The following is a 25,608-nucleotide window of genomic DNA, read 5'->3' as shown; positions in this document are numbered from 1 at the left end:
GGATGGCCTTCCACCTAACAAACATGTCCTGCGCTACTGCTGTGCGCCAATCCTGAGTGGGGCGCAGGGCCACAGTGGCACCAAGACTGACACAGTCTCCTTCTGTGCCCCTATAGGACCCACAGTCTAGAAAAAGGCCCAAGATTAAAAGGCAAGAAAACAGGCCAGATGTGGTAGTTCACACCTGTAATCCTAGCACTTTGGGAGGCTGAGGCAGGAGGATCTCTTGACCTCAGGAGTTCAAGACCAGCCTGGACAACATAGTGAGACCTCTCCTCTATAAAAAATAAACAAAATCTGCCGGCTGTTGTGGCACACATCTGTAGTCCCAGCTACTTGGGAGGCTGTGGCAGGAGGATCATTTGAGCCCAGGAAGTTGAGACTAGAGTGAGCTACGATCACACCACTGCACTCCAGCCTGGGTGACAGAGTAAGACTTTATAAAAAACACAAGAAACTTCTAATCCCAAAGCAAAGAAAGAAAAGAAAACAACTAAAAATGCTGGGTTAAAGGAGTTAAATCTTTGTTTTGTTTTGTTTTTTGAGATGGAGTTTCGCTCTTGTTGCCCAGTCTGGAGTGCAATGGCACGATCTTGGCTCACTGCAACCTCTGCCTCCCAGGTTCAAGTGATTCTCTTGCCTCAGCCTCCCAAGTAGCTGAGATTACAGGCGTGCACCACCATGCCCGGCTAATTTTTGTATTTTTAGTAGAGACAAGGTTTCGCCCTTTTGGCCAGGCTGGTCTCAAACTCCTGACCTCAGGTGATCCACCTGCTTCGGCCTCCCAAAGTGTTGGGATTACAGGCGTGAGCCACCACGCCCGGCCAAGTTAATTTTTTATTAATGTAGCAACAAGGTGATCAGAAAATAAGGACCAACCAGAGGCCAAAATGTCATTGTAGCCCCAGGAGGGGGGCAGCTTAGGTGTCAGACAAGCAGGTTTGAGTCTGATAAGACCTCAAAGCATGCCCATTCAACATAAAGGTGAATTGGAAATCAAAATAAGATCTTTCCTTAACATACACACCCCAGGAGCTAAAAGGAAATTTGGTATCTCAGACCTTGCTGTTAGGAGGAAGGGGTGAAATCTCAATTGATGACTCATAACCTCACATGAGTTTGCAACTCCAACCGCATCATCTGGGTGTCTGAAAGTCCTCAAGTAGAAAATATGGTTCAAAGCAGTTCACGCTGGGCACGGTAATCCCAGCAGTTTCGGAGGCTGAAATTGGGTGATCGCTTGAGGCCAGGAGTTCGAGACTAGCCTGGGCAACATGGCAGAACCACGTCTCTACAAAAAATACAAAAATTAGCCAGGTGTGGTGGTGTGCACCTGTCATCCCAGCTACTTGGGAGGCTGAGGTAGAAGGATCGCTTAAAGCCAGGAGTTCCAGACCCTACTGGGCAATATAGCGAGACCCCATCTCTATAAAAAACATTCTATTAACTATCCAGGAGCAGTGGCAGGCACTTGTAGTCCCAGCTATTCAGGAGGCTGAGGTGGGAGGATTGCTTGAGCCCAGGAGATGGAGGCTGGTCCACCTTGGGCAACAGAGGGGACACCCTGTCTCAAAAAAAAGGGGGCCAGGCATGGTGGCTCATGCCTGTAATCCCAGCACTTTAGGAGGCCGAGGCAGACGGATTACGTGAGGTCAGGAGTTTGAGACCAGCCTGGTTAACACAGTGAAACCCCATCTCTACTAAAAATATAAAAATTAGCTGGGCATGGTGGCATGTGCCCGTAGTCCCAGCTACTCGAGAGGCTGACGCAGCAGAATCACTTGAACCTGGGAGGCGGAGGTTGCAGTGAGCCGAGATCGCGCCACTGCACTCCAGCCTGGGCGACAGAGTGAGACTCTGCCTCAAACAAACGAGCAATAGACAAGAGGTAAGTGCAGCTAGGTGACAAGAGGGAAGGAAGCGGAGGCTGGGACATGGTCAGGGACCTCGTGCGCAATGCTAAGGAGTATGGCCTCAATTCTAATTCTATTTTTTTTTTTTGAGGCGGAGTCTCACTCTGTCGCCCAGGCTGGAGTGCAGTGGCGCGATCTCCGCTCACTGCAAGCTCCGCCTCCCGGGTTCGCGCCATTCTCCTGCCTCAGCCTCCCGAGTAGCTGGGACTACAGGCGCCCACCACCACGCCAGGCTAATTTTTTTGTATTTTTATTAGAAACGGGGTTTCACCATGTTAGCCAGGATGGTCTTGATCTCCTAACCTCGTGATCTGCCTGCCTCGGCCTCCCAAAGTGCTAGGATTACAGCCGTGAGCCATCGCTCCAGACCAGTATGGCCTCAATTCTAAGGGCAACAAGGAGCTATGGGAGGGTGCTGAGCAGGAAAATTCAGCAAAAGTTCCCAGAGGGAGAGCCTGCACTGGCTAAAAGGGGTCCAGTATGTTCTGGGCAGCTTGAGATTGACACTGCAAATCTCTCTGAAGACCAGGTGAACATATGGATGGGGGAGTGGCAGGTGGGCAGGGAACAGATGGTAGGACCTTGAGTGCCCAGCTAGGGGCTGAATCTTCCTTCTGCCAAGGATGGGCTGGCCGTGGAAGGTGTCTGAGCAGAGGGCACAGTCAGATTTCCACATCAGAACAACCAAGGGGCCGGGGGCAGGGGGCCATGGCATGCAGAAGGGGGTGAGTTTTAGAAAGTTCAGAACCAGTCAACTTATGGTGGGATCCTTCCCATCTCCACACCCTCTGTGCCCTCCTTACAATGGGTTCAGTCCCTCCTGCAACTCCATCTTACAAGGAGCTGTGAAGGTGTTGAACCCTGCCCCGCTAGCCGGCGCTCACCTGCTCCCACGTGGTGCTGTTCCTGAGATCTGCTCTGATAGGAACCCCCAGCAATGCCTGTTTCATCCCAGAAGGACCTCCAACGGCTCGTTTGAGCAAGCCCCTCAGAGACACCGCAAAAACCCTCCAAGGATCCTTGCACAGGTCACCAGAATCTGCCCCCCAGCATGAACCCAGTGTTCCAGTCTCCAGAAGAGACCCCCCCAAACAAGTCCTGGAATACACGGCAGCCTCCCTACACACTCCGAACAACTCCCAAACCCAAAGTCCCACACAGACCCCAAAATCTCAAACAGTGCCCCAGCTGTAAACGGTCCCGAGGAAACACACGCCTTCAGAAACCCGGCAAGTCCTTTATAGACTTCCTAAGCAGCTCGCTCATCCCTCAGAGAAAGCCCTAGATAGACCCAAAGTGTCTTGGCAACCCCCAGAGACTATCTGTTGGGTCGTCCCTGTGAGCCCCGGTGACCTACTGGAGAGCCCCCTGAAGTATCTCACAGTTATCACGGCTCCAAAGAGACCCCTACACCGCCACGGCTTTCCAGTCAGCCCCAGCTCCCTGGAATTTCCACCAGCTGCCCAAAGTCCCCCAAGTTGCCCCCCAAATCCTCTGAGATCATCACCTAAGCAGCCTGCAACGCCCCAAGCACCTTGGAAGCTACTCATCTCCCTCGAGAAATCCTTAAAGTGTCCCCTGTAGCCCCCTCAGAGCCCCCCAACTGGGCACCCTCTCAGGCCCCGCCCCCGCCCAGCCCTCGGCCCAGCCCCGCCCCCAACCTACAAAGCACCCCCCCGCTCTCCGGACCCTCCAAGCCGTCCCCGCAACCCAGCCCTGCACCGTGCGCCCCCAGAGCCCTCAGCCCCGACCCCGGCCCTGGCCGGATCCCGGCAACACTCACAAGAGGTCTCGCCTCGCGGTCTTGCAGACGATGCGCAGGAAGCGCCAGCCGCCGCTGCCCACGTACACGCCGAGCGCCGCTGCCGCGCTCCAGGTCCACGGCAGCCCCAGCAGCCACAACAGCGCCAGCGAGACCACCGAGGCTGCGCCCGCACCCGGAGCCCGCATCCTGGGGAAGCAGAGAGCGCTGAGGCCGCGGGCCGCTCCAGCTCCGCCCCACGACCCGCTCCGCCCCACGACCGCCCCCGCCTCTACAACGAACCCCGCCCCCAGGCCTCGGCTCCGCCCCCCGCGAGTCCGGGAACGCGCTCCGAGTCAGACTCCGCCCCCAGGCCTGGGATTGGTCAACTCCTCAGGCCAGGCATCGCCTCCTTTCCAGGCTTTTACACCCGCCCGCTAACTAGGAACCAGACTCTGGCCCCAGGCCTGGGATTGGCCAGGTCCTGGCCAGGCTCCGCCCCCGGACCCTGGGTCCGCTCTACTCCATATTTTTGAGCCCATCCTTCCCTGCCAATCTTACAACAGTTCCCGCCCCGAGAGCCAGCATTTCCACCCTGTCAGTCACTGTCAGGCCACGCCACATGCCTTCATCTAGCCTCTATCCTCGATCCCCGAATTACCCTTCACGTCCTGGCCCCTTCTCTCCTGGTCCTGCCTCTACCCTGTGGCATTTTCACCACTCACTGGGCCCCGCCCTTAGGTTATGCTTCTAGCCCCGCCCACAGGCACAAGCCCTCTCCCCCCCGAGTCCCGCCCCTCTCAGCCAGGCCTCACCCCCTAGGTTAGACATATGCCCCCGCCCACAAGCACACGCCCCGCCCTCCAGGAACTAGACCCCTCCCCAGTCCGTTCAAGCCCCACCCCAGTTCCGGGCCTAGCCCAAGTTCCCAGGCTCAGGTTTTATCCAGGCTCAGGTTTTATCCAGGCTCAGGTTTTTTTTTTTTGTTTTTTTTTTTAAAGTCAGTTTATTTTTTTTTTTTATTTTTTTATTTTTGAGACGGAGTCTTGCTCTGTCGCCCAGGCTGGAGTGCAGTGGCGCGATCTCGGCTCACTGCAACCTCCGCCTCCCGGGTTCACGCCATTCTCCTGCCTCAGCCTCTCCGAGTAGCTGGGACTACAGGCGCCCGCCACCACGCCCGGCTAATTTTTTGTATTTTTAGTAGAGACGGGGTTTCACTGTGGTCTCGATCTCCTGACCTCGTGATCTGCCCGCCTCGGCCTCCCAAAGTGCTGGGATTACAAGCGTGAGCCACCGCGCCCGGCCTCAGGCTCAGGTTTTATCCTGGCCACTGGCCCCGCCCTCAGGCTTCGGCTCGGTAGCCACCTCCTGGGTTTCACTCCAGCCCCGCTAGGACCTAGGCCCCGCCCCTCTTCCTACCTGTCTACCTCGAAGCCCCTCAGCCCGCAGAGCCGAGGCGGGCCCTCTTCCAGAAGCCACGACCATAGAGAGGCAACCGGACCAGAGAGAGGACGGCCAAAGAGACATGGGTGCTAGAACGGCCAGCCAGGGTGGGCCGCTGTCTCCATGACAACCAAGCCTTGCCCCGCCTCCTCTCCTTTTAGGAAACACACGTGTCCTGCAGCCGTGGGGCGTGGCTCGCAAGATATCAGGACCGGAGCCCTAGTTGGCGTGCAGGATCTCTACCCCCGGGGACCAGAAAAATCCCAGTCCACACCCACGGCCAGCGCGGGCTGTATTCTTGCCCCAGCTTGTCCTGAATCCAAGCCCCAAAGCCTCTTTCAGTCTTAAAAACACATTCCAGGGCCCGGGGGAGTGCTCAGCTCACACCACGGGGGCCTCACAAGTCTCTAATTGTAAACACGTGTAATTCAAGGACACAGCTAATTCTTAATCCATGTCCCGAAGCCTTGTCGGTTAAGTCTCAACGTCACACCCCAGGATCCCAGGGAGGACAAAATCCACACGCCAGGTCCCCAACCTTCCTAGAAGCACCTACAGGCCCTTTACTTGCACCCCGGGGTCCTAGATGCTCCCCCAGGCGCTGCCAGCGCTGGCCTGGGGGCACCCACAACCCTGTTCTGTGGCTGACCTGAAGCTGCAAAGGGTGCCTTCAGTCTCCCAGAAGCTCAGGCAGGAGGCAGGCAGGGACTAGGAGGCTGAGGCCGGGGACCTTTCTGTTTCTGCAGACTCCTGGACCCTTCTTGGGTGCGCTGTGCCCACTGTGCGGGCTTCTGCTTTGGGGTCCTTCCCTTCCAGCTCCCCCTCCTCTGCCCCACTGCTGATTCCACCACTGCTTGTTTTCTGCTCTGCTTGGCCGACCTTTCCAGCGTTCTCCTTGGGAGGCGGCCCGGGCCTGATTCCAATGCATTTGGAGGACAGGGCTGGGCAGGCGCTCACCCCCTACGCTGCCATTGGTCCCTGCGGGCAGCAGGGTGGCTGGAATAGGGGATCACGAGGAAGATCCGGAGGACAGGCCCAGAGCCAGCCACTGGCCTGCTGCTTTCTGGGCCTGGAAGAGTCAGCAATGCAAGTAACTACAGTTGCACTCTTACCTAGCCAGGTAGCACCGCTGTGATCACCCCGTTTGACAAGTAAAGAAACTGAGGGCAGGCTGGGCGCGGTGACTCACGCCTGTAATCCCAGCATTTTAGGAGGCCGAGTTGGGTGGATCACTTGAGGCCAGAAGTTCGAAACCAGCCTGACCAACATGGTGAAACCCCGTCTCTACTAAAAATACAAAAATTAGCCAGGCATGGTGGAGCACACCTGTAATAACAGCTACTCCGGAGGCTGAGGGAGCAGAATCGCTTGAAGCCGGAAGGCAGAGGATCCAGTGAGCCGAGATCACATCACTATACTCCAGCCTGGGTGACAAAGCAAGACCCTGTCTTAAAAAAAAAAAAAAAATAGAAGAAAGAAGGGAAGGGGAGGGGAGGGGAGGGAAAGGAAGGAAGGAAGAAAGAAAAGAAGGGAGGGAGGGAAGGAAAGAAGGAAGGAGGGAAGGAAGGAAGGAAAGAAGAAAGAAAGAAAAAAAGAAAGAAAGAAAGAAAGAAAGAGAGAGAGAGAGAAAGAAAGAAAGAAAGAAAGAAAGAAAGAAAGAAAGAAAGAAAGAAAGAGAGAGAAACAGGACTGGAGCTGTCATGCTTACTTGGAATTGAGATTCATTCATTCGTAAATGTCAGCTGAGTGTTCCCTGTCCCTCCTCCCCTCCTCTCCTCCTTTCCCTCCTCCTTCCTCTCTTCTTACCCCTCCTCCTCCTTTTTCTTCTCTAAACTTCCCCTCAACCTTTCTTGTGCTCTGATTCTCTCTTCTCTTACCCCACTTCCTCCTTCTTTCTCCCTCCTTCTCTCCTTTCTGCCCTTTTCTCTCCTCCTCCCTGCCCTCCTCCTCTCTTCCCCCCTTCCTCTTTTTTCCTTTCTTCCCTTTTCCCCCTCCATCTTACCAGTTTGTTTGTTTGTTTTGAGATGGAATCTTACTCTGTCACACAGGCTGGAGTGCAGTGTCTCAATCTTGGCTCACTGCAACCTCCGCCTCCTGGGTCCACGCGATTCCTGCCTCAGCCTCTCCAGGAGCTGGGATTACAGGCACACGCCACCAAGCCTAGCTAATTATGTATTTTTGGTAGAGACGAGGTTTCACCATGTTGACCAGGCTGGTCACGAACTTCTGATCTCAAGCGATCCGCATGCCTTGGCCTCCCAAAGTGCTGGGATTACAGACGTGAGGCACCATACCCAGCCAAGGGTTCTAGTTTCTAAAACCTACCTTGGGAAAGAGGGATTCTAGTTTTTATGGCCAGCCTTGAGGGAGAATAGATCTGAGACACAAGAGGGCAGGAGAAGGTCAGAGAAAAACTTTTGCTTCTGAGACCTTCGTTTTGGGGTGTTTTCTTTCTTCCTTCCTTCCTTTCTTTCTTCCTTCCTTCCTTCCTTCCTTCCTTCCTTCCTTCCTTCCTTTCTTTCTCTCTCTCTCTTTCTTTCTTTTTTTCAGTCGGAATCTCACTCTGTCACCCAGGTTGGAGTGCAGTTGCGGGATCTCAGCTCACTGCGACTTCTGCCTCCCGGGTTCAAGCGATTCTCCTGCCTCAGCCTCCTGAGTAGCTGGGATTACAGATGCACACCACCATGCCTGGCTAATTTTTGTATTTTTAGTAGAGACGGGGTTTCACCATGTTGGCCAGGCTGGTCTCGAACTCCTGACTTCAAGTGATCCCCAACCTCGGCCTCCCAAAGTGCTGGGATTACAGGCATGAGCCACTGAGCCCGGCCTGGGTATTATTTTCTGAGCCCCCTAAAACAGCACGGGTATACAGCAGCCTCTGCCCCCAGTTGTTTTCCTAAAATACAAAATCTCCCAATTCACAAACACAGCTGTCCCAGGGATTTCAGATGAGGGACTGGGAACTGTCCTATCCCCAGGAAACTGAGATATGGACCAGGGGGTAAAACTCAGGCTTCCAGGCCAAACTGCTCTCTGCCCCTTTCTAGCCGGGTGGCCTTAGACTGGTCACCTCTGTGGGCGGCAAGCCACCCAGGTACCGAGGCAAGAGACCGAGGGCACCAGCTGTTCCAGTATAATAAAGAAAATATATAGAATAAGAATAGTTATACTAGAAATAGAATATAGATATGATTATATATGAATATTATTAATCATTAGTTAGTTAGTAGCGTTACTCTTTATTCCAGTATTAAAATAATCTCTGTTCTACAATTATAACCTAGGAAAAACCAGGCCATACAGAGATAGGAGCTGAAGGGACACGGTGAGAAGTCACCAGAAGACAAGAGTGTGAGCCCTCTGTCATGCCTGAACAGGGCCACTAGAGGGCTCCCTGGTCTAGCGGCAACGCCAGCGCCTGGGAAGGCACCCATTACTTAGCCGACCTGGAAAGGGAGCCTCCCTTTCCCAGGGGGAGTTAGAGAAGAACGTGGTGGAAGGCCTGACATCAGTCAGCCCTGCCCGCAGCCATCCGGAGGCCTAAACGTCCGCCTGTGACGCTGTGCTTCAGCAGTCACGCTCCTGTTCACAACATCAGTCACTGGATTTAGGGCCCACTCAGATAATTCAGGATGATGTCATCTCAAGATCCTTAACTAAGTAACACCTGCAAAGACTCCTTCTTCCAAACAAGGTCCTATTAACAGGTTCCGGGGATGAAGGCACGGATTTATCTGTTTGTGGGGAGCCTGTAGTTCAACCCACTACAGCAGGAGGAAAGATGAGAGCTATGGTTCTCAACAGAAGCTACATGGACTTCAAAGATGAAAGTGTTCACCTCCCAGTCCTCAACAGACAAGAGGCACAGAGCCCTGGACTAGAGTTTCTTTCTTTCTTTCTCTTGCTCTCTTTCTTTCTTTTGTCTTTCTATCTTCCTTCCCCCCTTCCTTCCTTCCTGCTCTTTCTTTCCCTTTCTTTCTTCTTTCTTTCTTTCTTTCTTTCTTTCTTTCCTTCTTCTTTCTTTCTTTCTTTTTCTTTCTTGCTTTTTCTTTTTTTTTTTTTTTTGAGACAGAGTCTCACTCTGTCGCCAGGCTGGAGTGCAGTGGCGTGATCTCGGCTCATTGCAACCTCCTCCTCCCGGGTTCAAGCGATTCTCCTGCCTCGGCTTCCCAAGTAGCTGGGACTACAGGCATGTGCCACCATGCCCAGCTAATTTTTGTATTTTTAGTAGAGACAGGGTTTCACTATGTTGGCCAGGATGATTTCTATCTCTTGACCTCGTGATCCACCTGCCTCGGCCTCCCAAAGTGCTGGGATTACAGGCATGAGCTACCACGCCCGGCCCCTTCTTTCTTTTTTATTGTTGAGACAGGGTTTCACTCTGTGGCCAAGGCTGGAGTGCAGTGGCACAATCCCAGCTCACTGCAGCCTTGACCTCCTGGGCTCAGGAGGGAGAGCCTCCCATCCCAGCCTCTCAAATAGCTGGGAACACAGGTGTGTGCCACCACACCTGGCTAATTTTTGTAGAGACAGGGTTTTGCTACATTGCCTAAGCTGGTCTCAAACTCCTGGGGTCAAGCAATCTTCCTGCCTTGGCCTGCCAAATTGCTGCGATTACAGGCATGAGCATGAGCCACTGTGCCATACCTAGATCTGTATTTATTTATTTATTTATTTATTTATTTATTTATTTATTTAGACAGGGTCTCACTCTATTGCCTGGGGGCTGGAGTGCAGTGGCATCATCTCAGTTCCCCGCATCCCTGACCTCCCAGGCTCAAGTGATCCTCCAGCCTCAGCACCCTCGAGTAGCTGGGACTACAGGTGCGCCACCATGCCCAGTTAATTTTTGTATTTTTTTTGTAGAGACGGGGTTTTGCTATGTTGCCCACGCTACTCTTGAACTCCTGAGCTCAAGAGATCTGATCGCCTCAGCTTCCCAAAGTGCTGGGATTACAGGTGTGAGCAAATTTGCTCCGCCTAGATCGGCTTTCTTCCATGGAGTCCCAACACAGAGTTTCAAGAGTAAAATGAGAGGCAGAAGGAAACTAAAGATACTCTCCAGGCCAGGCACATTACAGCTGTAATCCCAGCACTTTGGGAGGCTAAGGTGGGAGGATCTCTTAAGACCAGGAGTTCCAGACCAGCATGGGCAAAAGAGTGAGACCCGACCTCTACAAAAAATTTTAAAGCTAGATGGGCATGCTGGCATGCACCTGTAGTCCCATCTACTCAGGAGGCTGAGGCGGGAGGATCCCATGAGTCCAGGAGGTCAAGACTACAGTGAGCTATGATTACACCACTGCACTTCAGCCTGAGTGATAGATTGAGACCCCGTCTCTGAAAAATAAAATAAAATGAAGACATTTCTGGAACTCACACATTTCACCACATTCTATTTTATTTATTTTTGAGACAGAGTCGTGCTCTGTCTCCCAGGCTGGAGTGCAATGGTGCGATCACAGCTCACTGCAATCTCTGCCTCCCAAATTCAAGTGATTCTCCCACTTCAGCCTCCTGAGTAGCTGGGATTACAGGCGTGCACCACCATGCCCTGCTAATTTTTGTATTTTTAGTAGAGAGAGGATTTCACCATTGTTGTCTAGGCTGGTCTTGAACTCCTGACCTCACGCGATCCGCCTGCCTCGGCCTCCAAAAGTGCTGGGATTACAGGCTGAGCCACCACGCCCAGCCCATTCCACACATTTGATACGTCAAAGCAAGTCATGAAACCTACCTGAATTCAAGGGGAGCAGAACTAGTCTCTACCCTTTGACAGGGTTGGAGTTGGAGATGCAAAATATAATGGCCATGACTTTCAACCTTCTACACCTACACATCTACAATCTCAAGGTGTGGGTGGTCCGGACAGAATTCAGGAGGATAGAGAAAAAAAAAATACAAGATCATTTTCATTAGCTGCTTCTTCTTCTTCCTCTTCTTCTTCTTCTTCTTCTTCTTCTTCTTCTTCTTCTTCTTCTTCTTCTTCTTCTTCTTCTTCTTTTTTTTTTTTTGAGATGGAGTCTCGCTCTGTCGCCCAGCCTGGAGTGCAGAGGCGCGATCTCGGCTCACTGCAAGCTCCGCCTCCCGGGTTCACACCATTCTCCTGCCTCAGCCTCTCCAAGTAGCTGGGACTACAGGCGCATGCCACCACGCCCAGCTAGTTTTTTTGTATTTTTAGTACAGACAGGGTTTCACCATGTTAGCCAGGATGGTCTCCATCTCCTGACCTCGTGATGCGCCCGCCTTGGCCTCCCAAAGTGCTGGGATTACAGGCGTGAGCCACTGCGCCCAGCACCCCCATTTTGTTTTGTTTTGTTTTGTTATTTTAGAGACAGAGTCTGGCTCTGTCGTCCAGGCTGGAGTGCAGCGGCGTGATCTCAGCTCACTGCAACCTCTTCCTCCCGGGTTTAAGCGATTCTCTGCCTCAGCCTCCTGAGTACCTGGGATTACAGGAGTGCGCTACCACACCTGGCTAATTTTTGTATTTTTTAGTGGAGATGGGGTTTCACTATATGTTGACCAGGCTGGTCTTGAACTCCTGACTTCAGGTGATCCTCCCGCCCCGGCCTCCCAAAGTGCTGGGATTATAGGCGTGAGCCACTGTGCCCGGCCCATTTCATTAGCCTCTAACTGGAATTCATCAGGTCCTCTCACTGTGAATGTAGACATTGGCTAGCCCTGGAACTTTGTCCCCTGTGGAAATGAAAAATAATTTCATATCACATCCTGATCATAGGAGACACCCTAAAATATCACAGATGCTCACCCTGACTTAGACCTTGAAGTAACTAGTAGAGTCCATGTGAATCAATGTGATTTAATATATTTATGAAAAGGTGTGGCCAGTTGCATGCTCATGCCTGTAATCCCAGCACTTTGGGAGGCCGAGGCTGGAGGATTGCTTGAGCCCAGGACTTGGAGGCCAGCCTGGGCAACATGGCAAAACCTCATCTCTACTAAAAATACAAAAACTTAGCCAGACGTGGTGGCACACAACTCTAGTGCCAACTAACAGGGACGCTGAAATAGAAGGATCACCCGAGCCCTGGAGGTCAAGGCTGCAGTGAGCCATCATCACACCAATGCACTCCAGTCTGGGTGCCTCGACAGAGTGAGACCCAGTCTCAAAAAATATACATACAAAAAAGTCAGATATTAAATTTTTTTTTTTAATTTTGGAGACAGAGTCTTGCTCTGTCGCCCAGGTTGAAGTGCAATGGGACGATCTTGTCTCACTGCAGCCTCCGCCTCTTGGGTTCAAGCAATTCTCCTCCCTCAGCCTCCCAAGTAGCTGGGATTACAGGCATGCACCACTACGCCTGGCTAATTTTTGCTTTTTTTTTTTTTTTTTTTTTTGAGATGTAGTCTCGCTCTGTTGCCCAGGCTGGATGGAGTGCAGTGGTGCGATCTTGGCTCACTGCAACCTCCGCCTCCCAGGCTCAAGCAATTCTCCTGCCTCAGCCTCCCAAGTAGCTGGGATTACAGGCACGTGCCATCACGAGCAGCTAATTTTTGTATTTTTAGTAGAGATGGGGTTTTACCATTTGGCCAGGCTGGTTTCGAACTCCTGACCTCAGGTGATCCGCCCGCCTCAGCCTCCCAAAGCACTGGGATTACAGGCGTGAGCCACCACGCCTGGCCTAATTTTTGCTTTTTTTTTTTTTTTTTTTTTGAGACGGAATCTCACTCTGTCATCCAGGCTGGAGTGCAGTGGTGCGATCTCGGCTCACTGAAAGCTCCACCTCCCGGGTTCACGCCATTCTCCTGCCTCAGCCTCCCAAGTAGCTGGGACTACAGGTGCCCGCCACCACACCCGGCTAATTTTTTTTGTACTTTTAGGAGAGACGGGGTTTCACTGTGTTAGCCAGGATGGTCTCGATCTCCTGACCTTGTGATCCACCTGCCTCGGCCTCCCAAAGTGCTGGGATTACAGGCGTGAGCCACCGTGTGTGGCCAATTTTTGCATTTTTAGTAGAGATGGGGTTTCGCCATGTTGGCCAGACTGGTCTCGAACTCCTGACCTCAGGCGATCCACCTGCCTTGACCTCCCAAAGTTTTGGGATTACAGGCGTGAGCCACCGTGCCCAGCCTATTTTTTATTTTTAGACACTAGGTCTTGCTCTGTCACCCAGGATGGAGTGCAGTAGTGCAGTAGTGCAGTCATTGCAGCCTCAATCTCCCAGGCTGAAGTGATCGTCCCATCTCAGCTGAGTAGCTGAGACTACAGGCTCATGACAACACCATGCCCAGCTAAGTTTTTAATTTTTTCATAGAGATGGGGTCTCACGCTGTTGCCCAAGCTGCTCTCAAACTCTTGGTCTCAGGTGATCCTCCTGCCTCAGCCTCCCAAAGTGCTGAGATTACATGCGTGAGTCACTGTCTGCTACATGGTTTTTTGGGTTTTTTTTCTTTTTTTCTTTCTTTCTTTCATTTTTTTTTTTTTTTTTGAGATGGAGTCTCGCTCTGTTGCCCAGGCTGGAGTGCAATGGCACAAACTCAGCTCACTGCAACCTCCGCCTCCTGGCTTCAAGCGATTCTCCTGCCTCAGCCTCCCGAGTAGCTGGGATTACAGGTGCCCACCACCATGCCTGGCTAATTTTTGTATTTTTTTAGTACAGGCAGGGTTTCACCATGTTGGCCAGGCTGGTCTCGAACTCCTGACCTCAGATGATCCTCCCACCTCTGCCTCTCAAAGTGCTGGGATCACAGGCGTGAGCCACCGTGCCCATCTGTTACGTGTTTTCTTAATGCGTTTGTGGCTCTCTCCTGAGAAGGGCCACACAGAGAGCCCTGCCCCCTGCCCTTAGAGGCCCCTCAGGTCAAGGTTTAGGCAGATTAGTGAAGTCCTAAGCTGGTTTCCTAAAGATTTCTATTTCTGGGAGAGGAGCCAGTCAGCAGACCGGGGACCACACGCCGCGCTGTTCCCAGCACCCAGCCCAGGTTACCATGGCCTCCCTGTTCTCTGGCCGCATCCTGATCTGCAACAATAGCGACCAGGACGAGCTGGACACGGAGACCGAGGTCAGCCGCAGGCTGGAGAACCGGCTGGTGCTGCTGTTCTTTGGCGCCAGGGCTTGTCCGCAGTGCCAGGCCTTCGTGCCTATCCTCAAGGACTTCTTCGTGCGGCTCACAGATGAGTTCTATGTACTGCGGGCAGCGCAGCTGGCCCTGGTGTACGTGTCCCAGGACTCTACGGAGGAGCAGCAGGACCTTTTCCTCAAGGATATGCCAAAGAAGTGGCTTTTCTTGCCCTTTGAGGATGATCTGAGGAGGTGAGGAGGGACAGGGAGGTCTTCCTGGAGGAGGGGGCATGTTCGCTGAAAAGTGAAGCATCCATTCTAACTAGAGTGAATGAGCAGCCTCTGTGTGCCAGTCCATATACTGGGAACTAGGGGGTACAGAGAGGGGTGTCCACTTCCACATGCCGGCTTCCATGCCACCCCAGGGAGCTTAGAGCCGAGTGAGAGGAACAGATGCAAAAGAGAGACTCAACTATGTAATAGCAAGGCCGGGCATGGTGGCTTAACCCTGTAATCCCAGGACTTTGGCAGGCTGAGGTGGGAGGATCATCTGAGGTCGGGAGTTTGAGACCAGCCTGGTCAACATGGTGAAACCCTGTCTGTACTAAAAATACAAAAATTAGCCAGGCGTGGTGGTGGGCGCCTGTAATCCCAGCTGCTTGGGAGGCTGAGGCAGGAGAATCATTTGAATCTGGGAGGCAGATGCTGCAGTGAGGTGAGATCGTGCCACTGCCTTCCATCCTGGGTGAGAGAGAGACTCTGTCTAAAAAAACAAAAAACAAATATATAATAGTGAACTGCGGTAGTGCTCAGAGGACAAAGCTAAGCCAGAAAGTGGAAATACAGTGAGGGAAACCTTGGTGAGGTTCCGGGGTCAGAGGATGCTTCCCCAAAAAAGTAGCTTTAAAGAGAGACCCCTAGCTGGGCGCGGTGGCTCATGCCTGTAGTCCCAGCCACTTGGGAGGCTATGGTAAGAGGATAACTGGAGCTTGGAGTTTGAGGCTGCAGTGAGCTATGATCGCACCACTGCACTCCAGCCAGGGCAATACAAGTAGACCCTGTCTCTTAAAAAAGTAAGGCCAGGCACGGTGGCTCACGCCTGTAAATCTAGCACTTTGGGAGGCCAAGGTGAGCAGATCACCTGAGGTCAGGAGTTCGAGACTAGCCTGACCAATATGGCAAAACCCCGTCTCTACTAAACATACAAAAATTAGCCAGGCCTTGTGGCGCACACCTGTGGTCCCAGCCACTTGGGAGGCTGAGGCAGGAGAATCGCTTGAATCCAGGAGGCGAAAGTTGCAGTGATCTGAGATGGTGCCACTGCACTTCAGCCTGGGCAACAGAGCAAGACTCCGTCTCAAAAAAAAGAAAGAAAGAAGGAAGGAAGGAAGGAAGGAAGGAAGGAAGGAAGGAAGGAAGGAAGGAAGGAAGGAAGGAAAGAAAAGAAAAAATGTTCAAACATAGCAAAAAGTTGAAAGAAGTGTACAATGAAACCCACCGCAACTGTTAACATTTTGCCGTATTCACTTTGTCTACACACACGTGTAGTTTGTGCTAAACTATTTGAAAGTGAGTTGCAGACTTCATGACATTTTCCCAATGTCATGCCTTTTGTTACTCAACAAGTTGGAAGTTTCTGGTCATCATCATAGTTTGGACATCATCAGAGTTTGGACACTGAATCCTGCCCACTGCCCTCGGCAGCTAAAGAGATTCCTCCCTGACGCTAGCAACACTCCCTTCCCTGGGGCAGCTGCAGACAAATGCTGACCTTGTCTGAGACAGGGTCCTCTCAACAAAACATTCACCCAGACTAGTATGTTATCTGGGCAATTCCCATTCCACATCCCCCGTAGATGGGATATCCAGTTAAATGAAATTTCAGGCTGGGCACGGTGGCTCATGCCTGTAATCCCAGTGCTTTGGGAGGCAGAGATGGAAGGATGACTTGAGGCCAGGAGTTCAAAACCAGCTTGGGCAACATAGCAAGACCATGTCTTTACAAAAACTTAAAAAAAATATTAGGTGTAGTGGTACAAGCCTGTAGTCCCAGCTACTCAGGAGGCTGAAGCTATAGGATCACTGGAGCCCAGAAGTTTGAAGTTACCGCGATCTGTGATCCCACCACTGCACTCTAGCCTGGGTGACAGATGGAGGCTCTGTCTCTAAAAAAAAAAAAAAAAAAAAAAAAAAAGAGATGAACAATGAATAATCTTTCTTTTAGTATAAGTATGTCTCATGCATTTGGATATACTTATACTAAAAGATTATTCATTGCTTATCTGAAATTCAAATTTAACTAGTGTGTGTATTTATATATAGAATAGAGAGAGATGGAGTCTCGTTATGTTGCCAAAGCTGGTCTCAAACCCCTGGGCTCAGGCAATCCTCCCACCTCAGCCTCCCAAAGTGCTGGGATTACAGGGATGAGCCACTGTACCCTGCCTCAAATTTTTACTTTTAATTTTAATTTTTTTTTTTTTTTTTTGAGACGGAGTCTCTCTCTTTCGCCCAGGCCGGACTGCAGTGGCGCAATCTCGGCTCACTGCAAGCTCCGCCTCCCGGGTTCACGCCATTCTCCTGCCTCAGCCTCCCGAGTAGCTGGGACTACAGGCGCCCGCCACCATGCCTGGCTAATTTTTTTTGTACTTTTAGTAGAGACGCGGTTTCACCATGTTAGCCAGGATGGTCTCGATCTCCTGACCTCGTGATCCGCCCGCCTCAGCTTCCCAAAGTGCTGGAATTACAGGCATGAGCCAACGCGCCCAGCCAATTTTTATTTTTTTAAGAGAGGGAGTGTCTCATATTTTTAATTGCTGAACCTGGCAAACTACTCATGGGATTTTGTAAGTATTATGGGTTCTCTTTGTGGCAGCCTGGAAAAGGGCCACTGAAGAACTCAGCAGGCTGAAATTAAGAACTGTTAGCTATGGCCAGGAGCAGTGGCTCATGCCTGTAATCCCAGCATTTTGGGAGACCAAGGAAGGCGGATCACTTGAGGTCAGGAGTTCAAGACCAGCCTGGCCAACATGGTGATACCTCATCTCTACTAAAAATACAAAAATTAACTGGTTGTGGTGGCGCACTCCTGTAGTCCCAGCTACTCAGAAGGCTGAGGTAGGAGAATCGCTTGAACCCAGGAGGCAGAGATTGCAATGATGCGAGATCATGCCACTACATTCCAGCCTGGGCAACACAGCGAGACTCTGTCTTAAACAAACAAACAAAAAAAATCCAGGCGCGTTGGCTCACACCTGTAATCCCAGGGAGGCTGTTTTGTGTTGGCACGCACCTGTATTCCCAGCTACTTGTGAGGCTGAGGCAGGAGAATTGCTTCAACCCAGGAGGCAGAGGTTGCAGTGAGCTGAGATCGCGCCATTGCACTCCAGCCTGGGCAACAAGACCGAAACTCCATCTTAGAAAATAAAAATTAAAAAATGGGCTGCACGCGGTGGCTCATGCCTGTAATTTCAGCACTTTGGGAGGCCAAGGCAGGCAGATCACCTGAGGTCAAGTGTTCAAGACCAGCTTGGCCAATATGGTGAAATCCCATGTTTACTAAAAATACAAAAATTAGCCTGGCATGGTGGCAGACACCTGTAATGCCAGCTACTTGGGAGGCTGAGGCAGGAGAATCACTTGGACCCGGGAGACAGAGGTTGCAGTGAGCCGAGATTACGCCATTGCACTCCAGCCTGGGTGACAGAGCAAGACTCTGTCTCAAATAAATAAATAAATAAATAAAATTTTTTTAAAAAATAAAAAATATATATAATTAATTATAAAAGAAAAATAAAGGACTGTGGGTTGAGCCTGGTGCCTGTAGTCCCAGCTACTTGGGAGGCTGAGATGGGAGGATCCCTTGAGCCCAGGAGTTCAAAACCAGAAAAAAAAAAAACAGAACTCTGGGTGATGGGCCCAGTTTGGCAGCTGCCTCTACTCCAGGATGAGAGGGTGGAGGATGCAGGATTTGGGCCTAGATGGGGGGTTTGGTCCAGGGTCTCCTAGGGTTGTGGAGAGCTTCGCATTGACTTCCTTTAAGACTTAGAACAAAGCTGAGGCTGGGCACAGTGGCTCATGCCTGTAATCCCAGCACTTTGGGAGGCTGAGGCAGGAGGATTGCATGAGCTCAGGAGTTTGAGACCAGCTCAGGCAACATAGTGAGACCCTGTTTCTACAAAACAGTTTAAAAATTAGCCAGGCATGGTGGTGCGAGCCTGTAGTCCAGCTATTTGGAAGGCTGAGGCCAGAGGATTGCTTCAGCCTGGGAGGTCGAGGCTGCAGTGAGCTGTGATTGTACCATTGCTCTCCAGCCTGGGTGACAGAGCAAGATGCTGTCTCAAAGAAAAAGAAAAAAAGAAGAAAATTGAAACTCCTTACCATGACCCTATATGGCTTGTGTGATCAGGGCTGTACCCCAATGACCATCCCACCTCAGGGCCTTTGCATGTTCTGTGCCTACTGCCTGGGATACCTTTCCCCCAGTTCTCCAACCCCCTTCATCCCACAGATCTCAGCTCAGAGATTGCAGCTCATCTCTCCTTGGAGAGATGCTCTCTAACCAGCAACCCCTTACCCTGCTTAATATCTCTCTCTGACTTTTTTTTTTTCTTTTGAGATGAAGTCTTGCTCTGTTGCCCAGGCTGGAGTGCAGTGGCACAATCTCGGCTGACTGCAACCCTGGCCTCCCAGGTTCAAGCAATTCTCCTGCCTCAGCCTCCCAAGTAGCTGAGACTACAGGCGCCCGCCACCACACCCAGCTAATGTTTTTGTTTTTTTAGCAGAGATGGGATTTCACCATGTTGGCCAGGCTGGTCTCGAACTCCTGACCTCTGGAGGACCCGCCCATCTCAGCCTCCCAAAGTGCTGAGATTACAGGCATGAGCCACCACGCCGGCCAAGCAGGAGAAATTTTAAAAACCATACATGATGTTGGATGCTGAAAGGCACTTCGGAGAAAAACAATGCTTTGGGTTGTTATTTATTCTATTTTTCAGACAGGATCTGGCTCTGTCACCCAGGCTGGAGTGTAGTGGTGCAATCATAGCTCACTGCAGCCTCGAAATCCTGGGCTCAAGCGATCCTTCTACCTCGGCCTCCTGAGTACCTGGGACTACAGGAGCGCACCACCACGCCATGCTTTATTTATCTATTTATTTATTTATTTATTTATTTATTTATTTATTTATTTATTGGTAGAGACAGGGTCTTACTACGTTGTCCTTATGTCTTGCGATGTGAGGTCTCCATACTACAGGGTCTTAGCCTGCAAATGTCTGAGGAGAGCGCTCCAGGCGCAGGGCACAGCCAGCGCAAATGCCCCGAAGTTGGAGCATGCCTGGGGTGCTGGAGACATAGCGCGGGGGCCAAAGTGTCTGGCCCTGGCCCTGGTCCTCGTGTGCACCTACCCAGTGCTCGGCAAGAGACAGTGCACACAGAAGGCGCTGCCTAAGTACTGGGAGGAGGGATGTGGGGCTCTCTGGTTCAGCATCAGGGATGTGGATCCGTCCAGACTGACCTGCCCGCTCCGCAGGGACCTCGGGCGCCAGTTCTCAGTGGAGCGCCTGCCGGCGGTCGTGGTGCTCAAGCCGGACGGGGACGTGCTCACTCGCGACGGCGCCGACGAGATCCAGCGCCTGGGTACCGCCTGCTTCTCCAACTGGCAGGAGGCGGCGGAGGTGCTGGACCGCAACTTCCAGCTGCCAGAGGACCTGGAGGACCAGGAGCCACGGAGCCTCACCGAGTGCCTGCGTCGCCACAAGTACCGCGTGGAAAAGGCGGCGCGAGGCGGGCGCGACCCCGGGGGAGGGGGTGGGGAGGAGGGCGGGGCCGGGGGGCTGTTCTGACCGCCTAGAGTGGAGGAGAGGAGTGGGGTTTGGTGATGAACCTCCACCTCCACCCCACCTCCGCACGCCTGTAATCCCAGCACTTGGGCAGGCCGAGGCGGGAGGATCACTTGAGCCCAGGAGTTCGAGATCAGCCTGGGCAACAGAGTGAGACTCTGACTCTACAAAAATTAAAAATTAGCCCGGTGTGGTGGCGCGCACCTGTAGCTTAGCTACCCCGGAGGCTGAAGTGGGAGGATGGATTGAGTACGGGAGGTCAAGGCTGCAGTGAACCGTGATCGCACCACCTGCACACTGCACTCCAACCTGAGCGACAGAAGGAGACCCTGTCCCCCAAAACACAAAAGGAAACCCTCCTCCCCGGCCCCGCGGCCCCGCTCCCGTAAGAGAGCGGGATGGGGGTGGGAGTGGGGCCAGGGCGGAGGGCAGGGCCGAGGGCGGATGTTATGACCCCCTAGGGTGGAGGAGTTGGGGTCTGGTGATGAACCCCTCCACTCCGGAGGTGGAGAGCTGGGAGGGAGTGGGGTGGGGATGGGGGGTAGAGGTGCCAGGGCGGAGGGTCGGGGGGGCCAAGGCGGAGGGCGGGGCCGAGGGGGGCTGTTCTGACCCCATAGTTGGGGAAGACTGGTGGAGGGGTGACAGGTCTATGAAAAGCCTGCCCCCCACTGCGGGAGAGCGGGCTGGATGGAAGTCGGGAGGCTGTTCTGAGTCCTCCTCTGCCCCAGGTGGGCAGGCCGCGGGAGGGGAATCTGTAATGAGCCTCTTGGAAGCAGAGGAGAGGGGAGGGGGAGGGGATTGTCAGAAATCTGCGCAGGAGTAGGGCGGGACGGAGCTCACTGTGGGAGCACGAGATAGGGGACTGTCTGGGTTCCGAGCACTCCTCCGGGGGCAGGCGGGGCTGGGGGGCTGTTCTGAGCTCCCATGATGAAGAGGGGTGGAGGCGAAGTGGGAAGGGGGAGGGGTGATGTCTGTTCTGAGCCCATCCCCAGGAGGGGTCAGGGCAGAGGGAGTGTGATACGATCCACAGGGAGAAGCAGGACAGGACCTGGGGAGTCTGTTCTGATCCCCACGCAGGGAAGGGTGGGAGCTAGGATGGAGCGAGTGGCAGGGGATTCTCTGTTCTGAGACATCCCCTCACACCCAGGGGTCTGTTCTGGTCTTCCAGGTGCGCATCTGAGCCTCCCGGGCCAGACAATAAAGTAGGGAGAGCTTTTCAAGGATCTCTATAAATATTTCTGAGACCTGGCTGAGGGGGAGTAATTAATGGCTCCAAAAATGAGAAAATCCAAACTGAAATAGAACAAATGTGCTGAAAACGCCGAGCCCATCCTACATTAAATGAGTTGCCCACTTTTTTTTTTTTTTTTTGAGAGGGAGTTTGGCTCTTGTTGCCCAGGCTGGAGTGCAATGGCACGATCTCGGCTCACTGCAACCTCTGCCTCCCAGGTTGAAGTGATTCTCCTGCCTCAGCCTCCCAAGAAGCTGGGATTACAGGCACACCACCACACCCGACTAATTTTTGTATTTTTGGTAGAGATGGGGGTTTCTTCATGTTGGTCAGGCTAGTCTTGAACTCCTGACCTCAGGTGATCTGCCTGCCTCGGCCTCCCAAAGTGCTGGGATTACAGGCGTGAGCCACCGCGTCCGGCCGAGTTGCCCACATATTTCATGCGCAAAATCACAACAATCCTTTAACAACAGATTTATATGTTACACGGGATGCATTTCAATATTTGGCACCACGTGGGCTCAGGGTCCCGGGCTGCCAGTAGGAGCCAAGAGTCTCCCAGCTCTCCCTCTGTCGCTCGTGGACCGGGGCATTACCAGGGAAGACGGCAGAATATAGAAATCAAAAACTCCAATCTAGAACCATCTCCGGGCTTTGTGACTGTGAGATCAACTCCTTTCTCTAAACCCTAATCCCTTCCTCTGAAAAATTAGAATTAAAGCCAGGTTCTCCCAGGCAGGTCAGTGAAGGCGGAGCAGGTGCTCGCTCGGCTCACGAACTGCTTGGTTTGGCCTCTGGCGCCCTCTAGCGGCAGGACGAGATGGCACACCTTCGGGGCGGGGCCTAGCATTCAAATGAGATGCAAATCACTCCTCTCGTGCCCAGTCTCCGGAAAGGGTTTCTTGGGAGTCCACGTGTGTCCATGGAAACTAGCAAGGGTGACTATGGTGCACGGGAATCTGGCTGACAGGAAGAAGGAGGCTGGGGGCCTGGGAGGCCAGAGGATCCTGAATACTGGACGACCACCTCATTTCATGCTCACCTCCACTTCCAACCTCCAGGTTGGAAAATTGACCCAGCTGAGGACCCTGGTGCTGCCTGATGCTTCATGTTCCAGCAGCCCTCTCTGGACTCCAATAGGCACATCTGTGAAATGGGTGCACTGAGTCTGGGTGTGGTGGCTCACGCCTGTAATCCCAACACTTTGGGAGGCCGAGGCAAGTGGATCACCTGAGGTCAGGAGTTCAAGACCAGCCTGGCCAATATGATGAAACCCCGTCTCTACTAAAAAAAAAAAAATCTATTTATCTATCTAGCCGGTGTGGTGGCACGCACCTGTAGTCCCAGCTACTCAGGAGGCTGAGGCATGAGAATCACTTGAACCTGGGAGGCGGAGGTTGCAGTCAGCCAAGATTGCACCCCTGCTCTCCAGCCTGGGCGACAGAGGCAGACTCTGTCTCAAAAAAAAAAAAAAAAAAAAAAATCACTTAAATTATTTGTACCTCATACCAGGTCTCCCTTTTCCAACAAATCACAGGTGATGTAACCTGTGAACATTGCTACTATTATTCCAGCCAACATGCAGTAACCAGCCATCTCTATCTGGGCAGTAAGGTTGAGGGAGTCCAGTCTCTGTCCCTGTCGGGCTGTGTGACTTGGACTGTATGGTGGAACTCTCCAAGCCTCACCCCCCATCCCCACCTCCCCACTCCCCACCTGTCTGAGCTGGAATGAGAAGGGCAGCTTAGCAAAAGGCCAAGGTAGATGAGCTCGCCATCTACCAAGAGCAGAGTGGGGCCTGCTTGCAGGGTTAACTTTCCAAGTTGAAGCCAGACACCCCCAAACTAGAGAATCACCCCACATACAAACAGCAGGACCAGACCTTAGTATCTGTGTTCCCCCAACCCCAACGAACAATGGCAAAACCTAAGACAGCACTGTAATGAATTTTGGCCATTTAGGTAATTGTCCCCTTATTGTGGGGTTTCATGTATGTTTCAACCTCCCCCACCAGGCTGTGAGCACCAGAAGGGAGAGCTGGGCCTGTCTTGGTCACCTCTGGGTCCTGAGAGACCAGCACATAGATGGGCTCTCCACTGATGTTCATCGAATGAATACATGAAAATATCTTGTATCTCTGTATTCCCACCACCCAGAGCAAAACTGTAGCCCTGATCCAAATGAATTGCTGAGCCCCTCAACTTGGGACTTTTCCTTACCTGGAAAACATGGAAAATTCACCCTAACACTGGTGATGATGAAAGAGTGAGTGTTGGGCTGAGGCCTGATGAATGAATGAATCAATGAATCAATCAATTGAAAGAAGGAACAGGTTCCTGCTACAGATGAAGAGGCCCAGAGAGGTTAAGGGATGTGCCCAAAGTCACACAGCAAAGAAGGAGGCCACCTGGAAGTGAAGGGTCACCCTCACCCCATACTCTTCCTTGGGGCCATTTTACCTACAAGGCTGAGGGCACAGGGCCCAGAAACTCTTTTCAAGGGGCCCCAAAATTTTCAAACCTGAAAAAAAACTTGATTCCAGGCCAGGCGCAGTGGCTCATGCCTGTAATCCCAGCACTTTGGGAGGCCCAGTGGGTGGATCAGTTGAGCTTAAGAGTTCCAGATGAGCCTGAACAACACAGTAAGACCCCATTGCTACAAAAAATTAATTAATTTAAAATAAAGGACTTGAATAGACATTTCTCCAAAGAAGATATATGAACAGCCAAAAAGCCCATGAAAAGATGCTTAACATCATTAGTTATTAGGGAAATGCAAATAAAAACCACAATGAGATATTACTTTATAAGCATCAGAATGACTATTATCAGGGAGGAGGAGGCTGGGTGTGGCGGCTCACCCCTGTAATCCCCCAGCACTTCGGGAGGCTGAGGTGAGAGGATCACTTGGGCATAAGAAGTTTGAGATCAGAGCAATATAACAAGACCCCATCTCTACAAAAAAATGTAAGAAACTGGCTGGGTATGGTGGCTCACACCTGTAATTCCAACACTTTGGGAGGCCGAGGTGGGAGGATCACTTGAGGCCAGGAGTTTGAGACCAGCCTGGCCAACATGGTGAAACCCTATCTCTACTAAAAATACAAAAATTAGCTGAGTTTGTTGGTAGGCACCTGTAATCCCAGCTACTTGGGAGGGTGAGGTGCAAGAATTGCTTGAACCCGGGAGGTGGAGGTTGCGGTGAGCCGAGATCTCACCACTGCACTCCAGTCTGGGCAACAGAGTGAGAGTTCATCTCAAAAAAAAAAGAATGGCTATTATGAGGAAGGAGGAGGCTGGGTGTGGTGGCTCACTCCTGTAATCCCAGCACTTTGGGAGGCTGAGGTGAGAGAATCACTTGGGTATAAAGAGTTTGAGACCAGACCAACATAACAAGACCCCATCTCTATGAAAAAAAAAAAAACTTAAAAATTAGCCAGGCTTGCTGATGCTTGCCTGTGGTCCCAGCTACCGGGGGAGAGACTGAGGCAGGAAGATCACTTGAGCCCAGGAGATCAAGGCTGTAATGAGCTATGATCACACCATTGCAATCCAGCCTGGGTGACAGAGCAAGGCCCTGATGGAAAAAAAAAAAAAAAAAAAAAAAAGAAGGAGGAGGAGGAAAGGAGGAGGAGGAGTAGGAGGGCAGGAGGAAACATGTGTTGGGGAGGATGTGCAGAAAATTAATTTTAAAAACCTCAGACATTGCTGTGGAAATGGAAAACAGTGCAGCTGCTGTGGAAAAGTTTGAGGGTTCCACAAAGTGTTAAAATCGAGTAACTATGTGACTCAGCAACTCCACTCCTAGGAGTCCACGCCCCACAAGAATTGACAGCAGTGACTCAAGAAGATACCTGTGCACACATGTTTATAGCAGCATTAGTCACCTTCACCAAAGGAAGCAACAACACAAATACCCATCAATGGATGAATGAATGAACACAATATGTCCCAGACACACTATGGAATATTACACAGCCATAAAAAGGAATGAGGCACTGATCCATGCTACAAACTCGATGAACCTTGAGTACACGATGCAGAGTGAGAAAAGACAGAATGCCACCTCTTGTATGACTCCATTGATATGAAATGTCCAGAATATGCAAATCCACAGAGACAGGAAGTAGATTAGTGGTTGTCAGCTGCTTGAGGAGGGAGAATGGGGAATGACTGCTAATGGGGATAGGGTCTCCCTTTGGGGGGATGAAAGTCTTCTGGAGCTAGAAAGAGGTAATGGTTGTACAACACTAAATGCTACTGAATAAAATGGTTCATTTTATGTTATGTAAGTTTCACCTTGATTATTTTAAAGTGCTGTGGGAATAATTTGGGGGACCAGTTGGGGAAGGGATCCAGGATTCTCCCTAGCCTCCTAGAGGAAGCAACGTTTACCCAAAGCCTTGAAGGAGGTA

The 25,608-nt window shown here is 51.8% G+C and overlaps 2 protein-coding genes across 7 annotated transcripts in view; one reads left to right on the top strand and one right to left on the bottom strand.

Annotated features, from left to right (window-relative positions):
* The window catches only part of SLC27A1 (solute carrier family 27 member 1), a 36,337-nt gene extending 30,381 nt beyond the window's left edge, over positions 1-5,956 (bottom strand). The window contains exons 1-2 of one of the 6 annotated variants that reach the window (XM_055239304.2): positions 5,747-5,956; positions 3,697-3,864 (exon numbers count right to left, since the gene is read on the bottom strand). In XM_055239304.2, the coding sequence (XP_055095279.1) occupies positions 3,697-3,863 (167 nt within the window). In that variant the 5' untranslated portion in view covers position 3,864; positions 5,747-5,956. Of the gene's footprint in view, positions 1-3,696; positions 3,945-4,315; positions 4,334-5,073; positions 5,182-5,746 lie in introns of those variants that run through there. The other 5 variants (XM_063616351.1, XM_055239305.2, XM_063616349.1 and 2 more) reach the window with 5 other exon arrangements.
* An 8,033-nt stretch (positions 5,957-13,989) lies between these two features.
* NXNL1 (nucleoredoxin like 1) lies at positions 13,990-20,184 on the top strand. Its single transcript, XM_055239339.1, has 2 exons — positions 13,990-14,372; positions 19,654-20,184. Exons 1-2 carry the CDS (start codon positions 14,047-14,049, stop codon positions 19,964-19,966), a joined length of 639 nt encoding a protein of 212 aa, XP_055095314.1. The 5' UTR covers positions 13,990-14,046; the 3' UTR covers positions 19,967-20,184.
* Positions 20,185-25,608: the final 5,424 nt, after the last annotated feature.

The sequence above is a fragment of the Symphalangus syndactylus genome, chromosome 13 (assembly GCF_028878055.3).
Source record: "Symphalangus syndactylus isolate Jambi chromosome 13, NHGRI_mSymSyn1-v2.1_pri, whole genome shotgun sequence".
Classification (NCBI taxonomy): domain Eukaryota; kingdom Metazoa; phylum Chordata; class Mammalia; order Primates; family Hylobatidae; genus Symphalangus; species Symphalangus syndactylus.
Note: the sequence above shows the minus strand (reverse complement) of the source record. Positions and strands in the feature narration are given on the sequence as shown.